Source organism: Stigmatopora nigra, chromosome 18, assembly GCF_051989575.1.
Source record: "Stigmatopora nigra isolate UIUO_SnigA chromosome 18, RoL_Snig_1.1, whole genome shotgun sequence".
NCBI classification, from domain to species: Eukaryota; Metazoa; Chordata; class Actinopteri; order Syngnathiformes; family Syngnathidae; genus Stigmatopora; species Stigmatopora nigra.
The window spans coordinates 6,944,397-6,957,627 of record NC_135525.1 but is presented as its reverse complement, the minus strand read 5'-3'; the positions used below and the strand labels follow the sequence as shown (position 1 = coordinate 6,957,627).

The 13,231-nt window shown below is 37.3% G+C and overlaps 1 protein-coding gene across 4 annotated transcripts in view; it reads left to right on the top strand.

The window, feature by feature from the left end:
* The window catches only part of vti1a (vesicle transport through interaction with t-SNAREs 1A), an 86,376-nt gene that overhangs the window by 1,419 nt on the left and 71,726 nt on the right, over positions 1-13,231 (top strand). For all 4 annotated transcript variants that reach the window (XM_077738687.1, XM_077738685.1, XM_077738686.1 and 1 more), the window contains exons 2-3: positions 281-339; positions 1,276-1,386. In XM_077738687.1, coding sequence (XP_077594813.1) covers positions 281-339; positions 1,276-1,386 — 170 coding nt within the window. The remainder of the gene's footprint in view (positions 1-280; positions 340-1,275; positions 1,387-13,231) is intronic.

Here is a 13,231-nt window from a genome sequence, read left to right as displayed (position 1 = left end):
AAGCTGAACAAATGTGAGGCCATTTTGAAGCTGTGAGATGAGACGTTTCCGCTGGAGCTGTCTCGCCAGCTAAAAAAAGCCTCTCTGGCACACCCCAATAACTACGAGGCGTCACGCACAAACACGACGGCGTGTGAATAAATATATCTTCAAATGTGTCCTGGTGTTGTGCTTTTCCATTCTCCGCCCCAGGCCGCCACCACTATTGGCACCTTTTGTGGCGGCTCTTGTCATGAAGCGCCGTTCCCTGATCAATATGTGTTCTCTTCTTCCTTTTCAGAGGAGAAGACACAGCTGGTTCTAAATGTCGACAAACAGCTTGAAGAAGTCAGAGAGTTGGTACGTCTTTGATCGCTCATTTCCATTTCCTAAATAACGAACGTCGCATCAGACTTTGAGGAGGCTTCGGTTTTTGCGTGATTATACTCCCGCTAATATTCCTGTGTGTGTATGTGTGTTTTTTTTTAAGTGACACCCACCATGACACGTTTCAAGCCGTTATCTGCGAGTGGGAGGCCTCATGCAAACGAGCCCGACAAGAGACAAATTGTCTTGTTATGTCACCGTGATTAGTCAAAACATCCGCCTTAGTTACGCATCAAATACACTTGCACCGCATTGCCATGAATTTTTGTGTACGTGTTTTTTCTGTCAGAACTTTCGCCGTCGGATGATGAGTGACGCCGCTTTCTGATCTATATGGAAACACGCTTAATTAACAGCTTGCCAGTTTTGTCGTTTGGTGATAGTTGACTATTTTCAGAGCTGTCTTGTTTGTGGCACGCCATATGTAAATAGAAAATTGCTTGTCAAATAAAATGGGTTGCAGAATTTCAAGGTGGAAAGTTTATAAAAGAAGTAGTAGTGATTCACTGTCGTTACTGGTGAAATATGTCCAATCTGTTTGAGCTGAAAGGACTGGCAGTGATGGATGTCCAATACTATCAACCCTGAATGGATAAATAATATAGTTTTACAGTATAATATCAGTGTGTTGATGGAGAATTGTTTAATTTTTTTCCACATTTTCTCTTGAGATGCAAGTGAGAATTTGAGGTAGGTTTTCTATTCATTTATATGGAGGAAAAAATCACTTTATTTTTCATTAACTTTAATGGGACTTCATATTTGTAGCTCAAGGCATCACTGTTGTTGGGAGAATGGGAATTTTAGCATATTCCATAACTGAAATGCCATGATTTTATTCAAGTACATTGTTAGTTTGAGTTATAATTGTTTTTTGTGGGTAAAATTGTATTTGGTATTTCTTCATAGTTGGAGCAGATGGACCTGGAAGTGCGCGAGATCCCGATACCAAGTCGAGGCATGTACAACAGCCGTCTGAAAAGCTACAAGCAAGAAGTGGAAAAGCTGGAGAAGGACTTTGTAAGTACTCTACTTTTATGAATCGTTTACCAAAAAAAAATGAGCTCAGAGTAGTTTGAATAGGGAATTATTTAAAATGCAAGTTTTCTATGATATTTTAGTAATCCTATAAAACCTGGGCCTAAATTTAGCTTTCCTTTATATGTAGTTTGACCCCTTTTTTCAGGACATCATAATTTACAACTGTTTATTTTCTACTCTAAATAAATATATCAACATTATGGACCCACACAAACAAAAAAATCGTAAATTTGATTGTGAAAACTGAATTTTTGTATCCCCGATTCAAACCAAACATGCCTGACAAATTGTGTTAAAGCCTGATATTAATTCAACTTGTAAATATGATCATTCACTGAAAACAACTGTTTTATATTTGATAACTCAACAGAAACAACAGGTAGGTTAATTGTCGTTTTGGGACTTGATGGGATATGTAAGAAAGCGAAAAAGTTAAATACAACTGAACTGTGGACGAGCAGATATTTTACTGTCTACCTCAAGAGGGCGCCTCTGCACAATACTTTGAGAATGACTGACTTAGTGTGTCATAAACCCCCCCCAAAACGGATGTGGTTTTCAGAGAAACCCCACACCTCTCAACCGTCACTTTGATCAAGCAAAGAGGAGGCCGAACGTTGGCTTAATCCCATCAAATTTCTCGGGTAAACAGAGACCGCCACGTTCAAAGGAGCCTGTCGGTGTGTCCCAGCGGGGACGACGGGGGTCCGCAGATGTCTGCTGCGTCTTAGGAATAACACTTCATTTTTTTTTTGCTTTCAAAATGATTAGGTGTCAAAAACAGAATAGCTTTTGACATCTAAACTGTTCTGATTTCAAAGTAATCTAATTATAGTAACAACAATTCACCTATATTATTTTTATGTAGAAAAAATCCATTTAAAATTCTACAATTTTGTCCAATCTTAATTTATTGCAGCAAAGTAGTGATGACTAAAAGTTTTAATAATTTCTAAAAAAAAATATGTAATGGTTTTCAGAGATTATGAATAAATAAAAATAAAATAATGGTTGAATATAGATAATACATGGTTATAATACAAAATAAATTAAATCAATTTAAAGAAAGGCATTCAGAAATGATTTTTAAAATGACATTTTAATATTGACTGTATTCAAGTTGGTCTAATTAGTTTGATTCATTTATAAACTTAATTACTATATAGAAACAATGTTTCCTCTAGTATTTGATTTGGTTTTCCAGCTGGTGGCGACATTACTCCATGAATTGCCCCCCAAAATGGGGAGGTTCATGACAAGGACAATATTGGGTTCCATTTACTAAATGCCTCTGCTCCATTTTGATGTCTAATCATAAAATACATCCTCTTATTGCCTTGCTTGATCCCCCCTTTCTTTGTATGAAAAATTTGATATAATAACGTCATGTCAATGTCCTTGCGATAGATCATTTCTCTTCATTCATTTGACACTCGGTCAAATTGGGAAACACTTGGTTTCACAAGCAAACTCATTCACTCCCATTGACGGCAGCAAAAAATTACAGATAACGAGTTAATAAGGCTACTTGTTATTGTTATGTATCCTTGACTCAAGTGAAGGTTCATTGACAGCTATTAAATATGGGGAATGTATGGAATCTTAATAATAAACACCGCCAAAGAGGGAAATAGAATCTGGCAATGGTCAAGGCGGTGTCGTATGAGAAGTGGGCCGCTATTTTCCTTCTCACAATAAGTCGTGGGATTTCATCGATCACCTTCGCTTCGAACCGTGGAAACGCCACACTTTGTGAGCGTTATCCCTTTTCATCCAGATGCTTCTTTTCAATTCAGAGTCATTATTTCCATCCATGTTGTCTTGGCTTTATTGTATGAGTTTATTCCTAAATGCCCGCCCCACAACCCCGACATACTTACCTACTCCACTTCAATGAGGCCTCTGTCGCATTGTGTACGTCATCATGTTCACCTACCCCTTTTCCTCACTTCTGTTGTTTAGCGTTTCCGTCACGGTCAAGTGGGATCCGTGACTGTGCCTTTTCATTTTTGAAATTAAAAAAAAAAGCAAATAGAAAGACTCCCAGTGTCTGCCTAGGGAGATAATTAATGCCTTTCCAAAGCCCAACCTTGAAAAACGGAACACTTTATTTGCCTGCTAGATGGATGAGGTGAATAGTGTTGATGCAAACTCCACAACACACTTTTTTTTTGTATACTCGTTTCTATTTTGTGCTTTATCAGTTTCATCCGTGACCTTAACTTTGGCTTTTCAAATGGGCTGAACATCACGCTATGTGTTTAATGAATCCCCTTGAATGGTCGCCAATGATATCAGTGAACGATTGACTGGACATAGGTGAATGTTCTTCGTGAAGAGATCGAGGTAAAGTAGTATTATGGCAGTGATTGCCTTGTAAAGTTAATAATGAACAGAGAGCCTTTTTATCCCATTGCATAGAATGGGATAACATCTTATGCATGTAGTAATAAGTCGCCATTTAATGAAGTCTTGATAGAACGTTAACAATTATTTTTGTACCGTATTTTCTCGCATATAAGCCGTATTTGTAACAAAAAAAGATGACTGAATCAAGGGTAGGGTTAATATAGTATGCACAAATTAGACTTGACATGCACGGCGACAAAGACAAAATGCCATAAAGCAAGATAATAGGGCCGATACGGTCAATGGATGAAATTCAAGGAAAAAATAACCGTATCTTGCATATAACGTGAAAAAAAACTCACTTACTTGTACTTTCCATTGCTCGCTCAGGGTGGCTTCATTTTACCTTTTACCGGTATTTAAACGTGCTCTGATTGGCCAAACACGAGTAGCCTTAATTCATGGGTTTGTAGCGTTTACCATGTAAGCATGTTCTAATAGTTGTTGAGGCTGATCGAAGATTTTGCAGTTGATCATTAAAATATCAGTCTTCATACCTGCATAATGTGGATCCATCCCATGCTATTATTGCACCCAGAGACTTGTTGAAATAGTGTTGAAATTTGTACTCCTTATTTAAACCATGTATTTGGAGGTAAAAATTGTGAATAAGGTGTCATCTTATACGAGAGAAATCGTAAAATTCAACCATTTTATGGCAATTTTAAGGGTACGGCTTATACGTGGAGGCGGCCAATATGCCATAAAATATGATAAATGACAAACTTGCTTATTAGGGTGAAAAATACTCCAAAAAATCTGCAATTTCTCTTCTGAGAAAGACATTATAGGCAATGAATGAACATGTTTGCCCACTCTCTTGGGGGGGGATCTCTTTTTGTGTATTCCCGTAAAATTATATCCAACTTTTAGCCTTCCCCTGTCCTATTTTGTTCGAGGTTCCATTTTATTGCGTGAGCTGTGTTATTTTGTCTTCACTCACAAAGCCACACTCTTGAGATGTTGGCAGTGTTGTGTTGTTCGGTTATTTAAGGCATGAATATTCACAGGCATTTTTTTTTTAATTAACGGTTAGGGACGAGTCAAGGTTGCAAAGGCTTGACCAAGAAACAGAAAGTTTTCAATGCGTTTTTTTTTTTTTTTTTTAAAGCTGAGATGTCCTTTCAGCATTATTACATAGTCACATTGTTGTAATCCGTAATGAAGGCCTCTCGTCATTTTGACCTCAGTTCTCGTCAAAATGCGACGGACATGACAAACTGACAAGAGTCGGGTGCTTTTACAACACCCCCAATCACTCCCGCCTTACTTGTTCTAATTCGGATGAGGAGCCAAAGCAGATTGACTCTTTTCATGCTTCTAGTAACCCCATCAGTGACACCAAAGACGAAGCAATCGTAGCTCGCCATGAAAAAGACAGATTTAAGATGTAAACAAATGGATCTTGTTGTCGTACACTTCCGTCTCGTCCCTTTTTTTGCGGATTTGTCACGTCGGGTGCTCATCTTAAGCGACACACAAGTTAGTGGATAAGCCCCTTTCTTTTTTTCTTAGCCCCGTTCGTGATGAATTCATTTCTTTTGCTGGGTTTTACAGCTAAACAGCAGCAAAGGGTCAAACCAGGGTTGAAGGACATTTTCTTGCGTTAGCATTAATTTTAATGGTCGGAAACTTTCCTTCTGTAACAAACCACCTTCTAGTATCCTTTTAATACTCATAATTAATTAAAATTACCGGTTATAGCTTTAGAATCCAATCACTGACTTTCAAGGACACTGAATTGTATTTAGATAATGTAGAAAATAAGTGGCTCTTCTTGGAAAAATGTTGCTATAGTCAAAACATACATGGAAAGAATCCTTATTCATTAAATTGGAATTTAAGGTCAGCACTGTTTTTTTTTTTTAGTGGATGATAAAAAGTTGGGTGTTGTTACATTGATTATTGCATGACAGGCTAAAAGTATATTAACCCTGATTAAAAGTGACCTATAATATAGTTTATCAGAACATTTTTTTTACTCTAATTGAATAATTTTCATTCACTCATCTATTTTATTTAGTTTAGTTATTAATATATTTAAAAATAGCATTGTATTTTCAAGCTTAAAAGAAAATTAAGGAAAAAAGTCATATACATTGAAAATGATAACGAAAGCACACATAAAAATTAATTATGACGAATCAATTGATGCTATTTTGCCAGCGTTTTTTTTTTTATCCTGAAGTCATGTCTTACATAGGATCAATCACCTGATCTCATCACGCCAACACGCAATTCATTCCCCGCCATGGACGCCAACAGTCATCCCATCCCTTTAGGACGTCTATCGTTGTCAATGGCAACCCATGATTTAAACCAAATAGGCCACCTACCCCTATTTTTTTTATTTTTCCCTTCACTTACTAACCGTTATCATCTCCTCTATGGCTTATCTTTGTACCCTCCCCTCCAAAGTCAGACGCACACATTCACACACACACTCAGTGACAGCGATCAGTATAGCTTTCAGATGCTCGTCGTCTGGATACGCCAAAAAAAAAAGGCCCTCCCAGGGTCCCCTCACTGTCCTCAGGGCTCGTGTGATTGAGTGACTCACCGTGAGTTGTGGAAAAGGGGGGGTTGCAGATAATAAGGGAGGGAAACATAAAGACGTAGGGCGATGATATGATAACATCCCCTTCCTCTACCTCCCTCCACCCCCCCACCCTTCTACCACAACACTTTCTTCTTCTTCGCCATCCTACCCCCGGTGTCTACAGCCCGTCCCGCGTAATGCCGTAAACCAGAAGTGACATGTGACACCCGCTCCCTAGTGATGTGCTGACAACCGGGTACTAGAATAGGTGACAATGTTTTTTTTTTTCAGCCAGACTGGCTTAAGTATGGGGGGGGGATTCATGAAGTATTAATGAAATATATTATGAATCGTTGGCTGTTCTGGTTGTGTTTTTGAATGGCAATGGCATTTTTAAAAAGGAATAGATAAACTGAGTATCATCTAGTAGTATTTTTTATTATTATTTTTATTCTAGTGGTTCCAAGCCTCTCATCTTAAATGTTTCGAATGAGAAATTGATTATAATATAATATTTTAAGCCTAAAGTATAATGCACCACCAATTTGATCACACATAGGCGAAACTTTATGAATTAATTGCTCTATTCTAAAAGATGTTTGCATTCTTGTAGTATTCATAAGAGTTTTGGTAGTATTTGATAATGGTTTATGCACTTATTGTTAGTCGTTTTGCTAACACTAAATGCATAATAAACTGCCTATGAGTAATTAGATTAGAGCAGCCAAATGTTACAAAATACTTTGAAAATGCTGAGTTTCTAAGTACATTTTTATTTTTGGTTATCCGTGGCTCTACACAGACACATTAAACAATATTGTTAAGGGTTTTACTTTTCAGCTTAAAATAGTCTAAAGTGACTTTGGCGTCACCATCTGTATTTTATATATGACTTACATTAAAGTCAACAAATATGAGTTACAGTATAGTCAACTATATCTAGCCTTAAAGTGTGTTTGCCAATGCATAACACATGTTTTTGAAAGCACTCTGGTATTTTTTAAACACTTTTCATTGATGATTACAACAACACTGCATCCTGTTTATGAAATTTACATTTTTTTGCTCTTATTGTGCATTCCCAGACAAAAATAGTCATCGTGTAGTTCAGGCAGGGTGAGTGTTGGAGTTTTCAAAGTGGATTTATGTGTGTGTGCGTGTGTTGGGGGGCATCTATTCAGCGTGTGAGTATGTCCCCCACCATGTGAAATAACAAAGTAACAGCTCAATATAAAGCGATAATGATCTGGCAAAGTCTCGATGTGTGTCCCGCGGTATTCTTATGCTAATAAATTCCACTATTGGCGAGCGACAATGGTCACGTTACAAGAAAAGGCAAGATAGTCTTTCGCAGAGTGGATGTCCACTGCACGTACGCACCACAGCCCGACTTGCCTGTCTTTGTCTAGCTTTTCTTTCTTCCTTTTTTGGGGGGGGACAGTTTTCAATTTTAGATAAGAGACAGAGAACAGACATAAAACAAAAATGAATCACAAATGGAGGTCAAAAGTGAGCCATATATATATATATATATATATATATATATATATATATATATATATATATATATATATATATATATATATATATATATATATATAAAAATTGTGTTTTAAGTAATAATCATTTAGAAAAAAAAATGTATGTAACTGTATTTGAAAAACCAAAAATCTTTAAAGTTAATATATGGTAATATGTTTTATTCTAATATTTTTTTCCCCATAAAAAGCTGTCTATTTTAACTTGGTTATCTAAAGAAGAGTTCAAAGTACTTTTGTGTTAGAAAAACAGGGGTTTCAGTATATTTTGTAATGAAAACTTCTTATAGCCCCCCAAAAAGATGCTTTTACATCCCCCTCGTCATTTGTTTGGAAGATGAAATATAGCTTTTAACCCTCTAATTCAACATTAAAACTAAACCCCCCCTACACAAGCAACCACAGCATCTTGTCTGCCTTTTGTGTCTAGCTTTCCTTTTTTTTATGACAGTTTTCAATTTTAGATAAGAGCCTGAGAATAGACATCAAACAAAAAATGAATCACAAATGGAGGTCAGAAGTGAGCCTCCTTCCAAAGCGTAGGAACGGGTTAAAAGTGAAGGTATTTCTTTCTTTCCTTTTTTCTTTCCTTTTTTGACAAAAAAAGGTGGGAGGGGGGTTGTGCGGGAAGGAAGAAGTTGGGTTAGGGGGGGGTGTTGACTGAACCTTATGTAGGTAGCCACAGGCTAATAGGCCGCTTGGTTGGCGGGCTTGCCAGGTAGCCCACATCCCCCGTTGGAAAATCCCTCCTCCACTTTGCTCTAATCTCACCTTCCTCTCTGGTGCTGACCCGGGGAGGCCGTCTTTTTTCCCCCCAGAAGCCTTCCCCCTATTTCCGACCCCCGACGGCTCGTTTCTATCGATTCCCTCCCGCAAACCCACGCTGTCTGCCCGTCTTTCGCGGCGGTAGAAGCTCGCCCTCCCTCGGTCCCCCTCCCCGATCTTTCCTTTTTTTTGCCTTTACGCGTCCCTACGAGGAGGCAAGGAATAACGTGGGGTGCCTTTGATTTTTCATTAGACGCACCTCCATATTTTAATATGGGGTTTAATAGGAGAGCACCCCCCCACCCACGGAGAGCTCCTTCAATCAAAGACACCTTCAATTGGCTTCCTTTTTTTTTTGTCCGGTCGGCTGTCTTCATCGTCTTCGGGCCACTCGTTAAGGCCTCAAATGACTTAAAAAAATGCTCGCTGTTATCACAGAGGTACGAGCTTGAAAGCTCCCCTTCGTCCCCCACCCCTCGGGATGCTGTTTACGCCATCTTTGATAGATGTTGGTCATTTTAAGTGAAATAGATCTCTTAAAGTAAATGCATGAGCCAAAAAAAAAAAGAAAAAAAGACTCCTCACCTCACTCTTTTGCGTGATTGATGATTTTTTTTTCCCGTTCCTTGTTGTTGTTGGGCGACACACTTTTGCTTTTTCATGGAAGGAGAACACAATGCAAGCGTCGAGTGGAAAGCCACCAAAGGCGCCAACCTGTGAGCTAATGAGAGGGGCCCCCATGCTGTTATCTGAGGAGCTCGGCTCCTCTTTTTTCCACCACCGTCGCCTTTTTCTCCGAAGGAGGCTCGCTCGCTTTCTTTTTTTTGGGGGTATACAGTAGCCCCTCGCGCGAGTGAGGTAGCGAGAGGTACGGCAAAGCGAAAGAAGTCAGGAAAAAGGAGGAAATAAAACAAACGACACCCCACTGTGCTCGCTTGCGTCGGGGAGAAAAATATTCGATGTGCGTGTTGGTTGCACCGCTTGCTTTCGACGGTGGATGGCGAAGATGAGTAGGGAAATGAAAAGGGGAAATATGAAAATACAAGATGATAGTCTAGTTTATTTCTGGGATATAGAAGGTTTTTTTCAGGTCTTGAAGATTCACATATAGGCTAACAAAATTGGAGTAAAATCTGAATATTGCCTTGAATTTAGAAATAACTTTTTAATGAAAATGTAATACTTTTTATTTATATTATATAAATATATATATATATATATACATGTGTATATATATTTGTGTATGTATATATAGATATAGTGTATAGTTATTTATTTTTGACGTTATTGCATAAATAGTACATTTAATATATTCTCAAAAATCATTTTCCTGGGCAAACATTGTATACATACATTCAAAAAAAATAGTGTATGTGTTTGTATATTTTTGAGAATTTAATTAAAATGGCAGAAAAAACAAAACAAATGCTTGTTTTTTCCGTCAAAGCCAGGAACAAAAGTTATTAGCTATATTTATTAGTACTTTTGAGGAGAAAGTCGTTGATATCACGGTGAAAAAAAATCTTATTTGGCCTCTCTTTTTTGATTTGCTGCTCCTCTTCCCGGTCTTCATTTTCTTTTTTTGTCCTCTTTTTCTTCCTCTCCCTGGCTGGCAAGCGAAGGAACGTGCCACAGTGCACTGAATACACTTAATTGCACTTCACGCTATGCCAGCAGCCATGTGTGGCTTAGCCAAACACAGCCCGGAACTTCAGGGGCCCTCATTACACTCTGCCCCTGGGTATTTTTTCAATTATTTTCATATATATGCCTTTTATTCCCCTCTTTCTAACGAACTGTTTACATTTTTCACCCCAGCTTTGCTGGCACACACCATTATTTGCATTTGTACTGGTGTCACTCGTGGCTGCGGGCAAAAGGCACAAAGACCAGTCGGAGGGCAGTCAAATGGCCATACTACACATGACACTTTGGAAATCATTAAAAATATAACTGTTCTTTTTTTTTTTTTATTTCAAAATATTCCTGTCAAGCAGTGGCTCAAAAAACGAATTCACGTTTCTTACACAAAACCAAAAATCCAGGAAGAAATACATACAATTCACATTCAAACTTTATCTAAAATGTATATATTTTTTTACAAATATGGGATATTTTCTAGTGATAGGTACAGCTTTACTTTTTTAAGATTATGACTTTTTCCTGTAATGTTATATTACTTTTAAGATTGTATCATAAAACTGGTCTCGATTAAGTAGGAGTTTTAGTTAATTTAAGGACTCTTTGTGATGCTAATTTGATGAGATTAGGACTTTTTCCCCATAGAATGTATGACAATATATAAGAAACTTTAGATTATAGCCTTTTTTTGCTTTTAAATTAATACTAACAAGCTTAAATGTGCTACAGCACACTGCAGACTGAAGTAACTAACATCCTAGTTACTAGTTACCCTACTTACCTAGTTACTCCCGATTTTAATCCTTCAGAAATAATGCAATTACATGCGATTTCCAATCAAGTCGTCAGATCAGGGGCAACAATAAGTCCACAATTTATATTCATCCTGTTTACATTTTTCATTTTTGAATCAGGCTAAATGAGGTGATGGATAAATAATGAGCCATGCTACATTTTTAATAATATACAGCTTTATTCTCATCATGTTATGACCGCAATATATACTTTTTTCTTAAAAAATAATTTTGCCTTTTTGTAGATATACTCCGATATTTAAAAAATAAATAAAATACAAGTACACAAAAAATATTTTTCTCGTAAAAAGATAAAATCCATGTTGCTATAATGAGATAATGTACACAGAGGATTATGCAAAGCTCATTAGCATATCTGATACCATTTGTCATGCGTGCATGTAATTACATTTTGATGGCTGACGGACAATGTATTTATTTATTTTTATTTTTGGTGTTTTATTTTTCCACGCATCTATCCATGTCATCCCTTTCCTCTTTTTTTTTTTTGATTTGACAGGACACCAACACCTGCGCAGTGATGCTGTTGTGATGGTGTTTGTATCAAGTTAAAAGATTTACCTTTGTACTTTTTCTGCGTGTACACGACTGGGAATACGATGCAAAAAAATTCTCACCTAAGATTAGAAAAATGACAAACGACAGACCTTTGGAAAGAATAAAAAAAAAGCAGTCCTTCTCCCTTATCTTCAAAAAAGGCGATGTTTCTCTTCATAAAGACAAAGCCTGATTAATAAGCTTCATTTCAATACAATGGCTGTGTATATGTTAATGGTAGTGGATCTAAAAAGTCAAAAACACCCTTTTATTAAGGACAAAAAACCTGGCATTTGTTATCGACTTTTTCCTACTCGCTGAACATAATCGAATCGCGTATTTTTTCCAAAACAAAATACTCATTTGTCTGCTTATTATCAAATCTGTCAGCGTATTAAAGAGTGAATCGTGACACAGGTTGTTGTTGCTTGACATCAAATAGCAAGGTGCTAATCATTCGGGGATGTGTTGTTTTCCAGAGGGGGAATCCGAATAACCCGCCGCACTTGCTCGTAGCGGGCGCAGGGGGGTACGGGGGCGAGTCTTTTAATGCTCTGACATTTTCCCCTCCTTTTATACCTTTTTCCTTTTGTCAGCCGTCGCATTGCGGAAGTGCTTCACACGCAAATAGCTATTTAGAAACACCGCTCGTTGCTGTTTGTTGTTTTTGAAGGCATTCAAATCAATGCCGCTCGCGACGCTTCTCGGTCTCAATTACGGCTGTAAGTCGACGCTCCCCCTTAGTTGCACCCTGGCTCTTTATGAGGCATCTCCACTTAAATGGAATATGTGGGTGTCTTCTTTTTGTTTTGCCTTGTTTATTCCCAGGCAAAATCACAAGGCTTTTTTGTCAATTCACAAGGTTGATGCTGATTGTTATTTTGATGTGGCAAAATGGGAACAGGGTCCACCTTGGGGGGGCAACTTCTCAAGTGGATACTGAAGGCCTAAACACCACTGGGTTTGTGTATATATGAAAATATGAGGCCAAGACAAATTGATAGGAAATTTCTCACTATGGGTTTGACTTCATGAATTAATTTGATGCCCTGTTAAAAGATTTGTTTGGAATTGAACCAAATCATTGACAAAAAACAAATACTCTACTCTTACAATGTTTTTATTCCTAAAATTAGACAAAAAGTATTCATGGTACCTAGAATATATGCATATTTTTGCCCAAATATTAAACATTCAACCTATTTATTTTTATACCTGACTTTTAAAATTCCGAAATAGGAACCTTTTTAATTCTATGTTCTAATTATATGTAAAGAAACTTATTTATGTAATGTATCATGGAATATTCAGCTTTTTTTCCTTCACATATTTGCCTTTTTGCCAAATGAAAATCTGTATTTTCTGATAATATCTAATATAAAACATGAAAATCTCCCAAAAATAAAAATCTGCATTTATTTTCCCCCAAAAATCATGCAATAATTTTAACATGCCTGGTCTTAACCTGCAGGTGAACCATTACATAGTGCCCTAATACAGCAGCACATTATACATGCCCTTCGAACAAATTCATTTTAAAATAAAAAGTCCACCCAACAAACGGCTTTGCTGTACTTCCA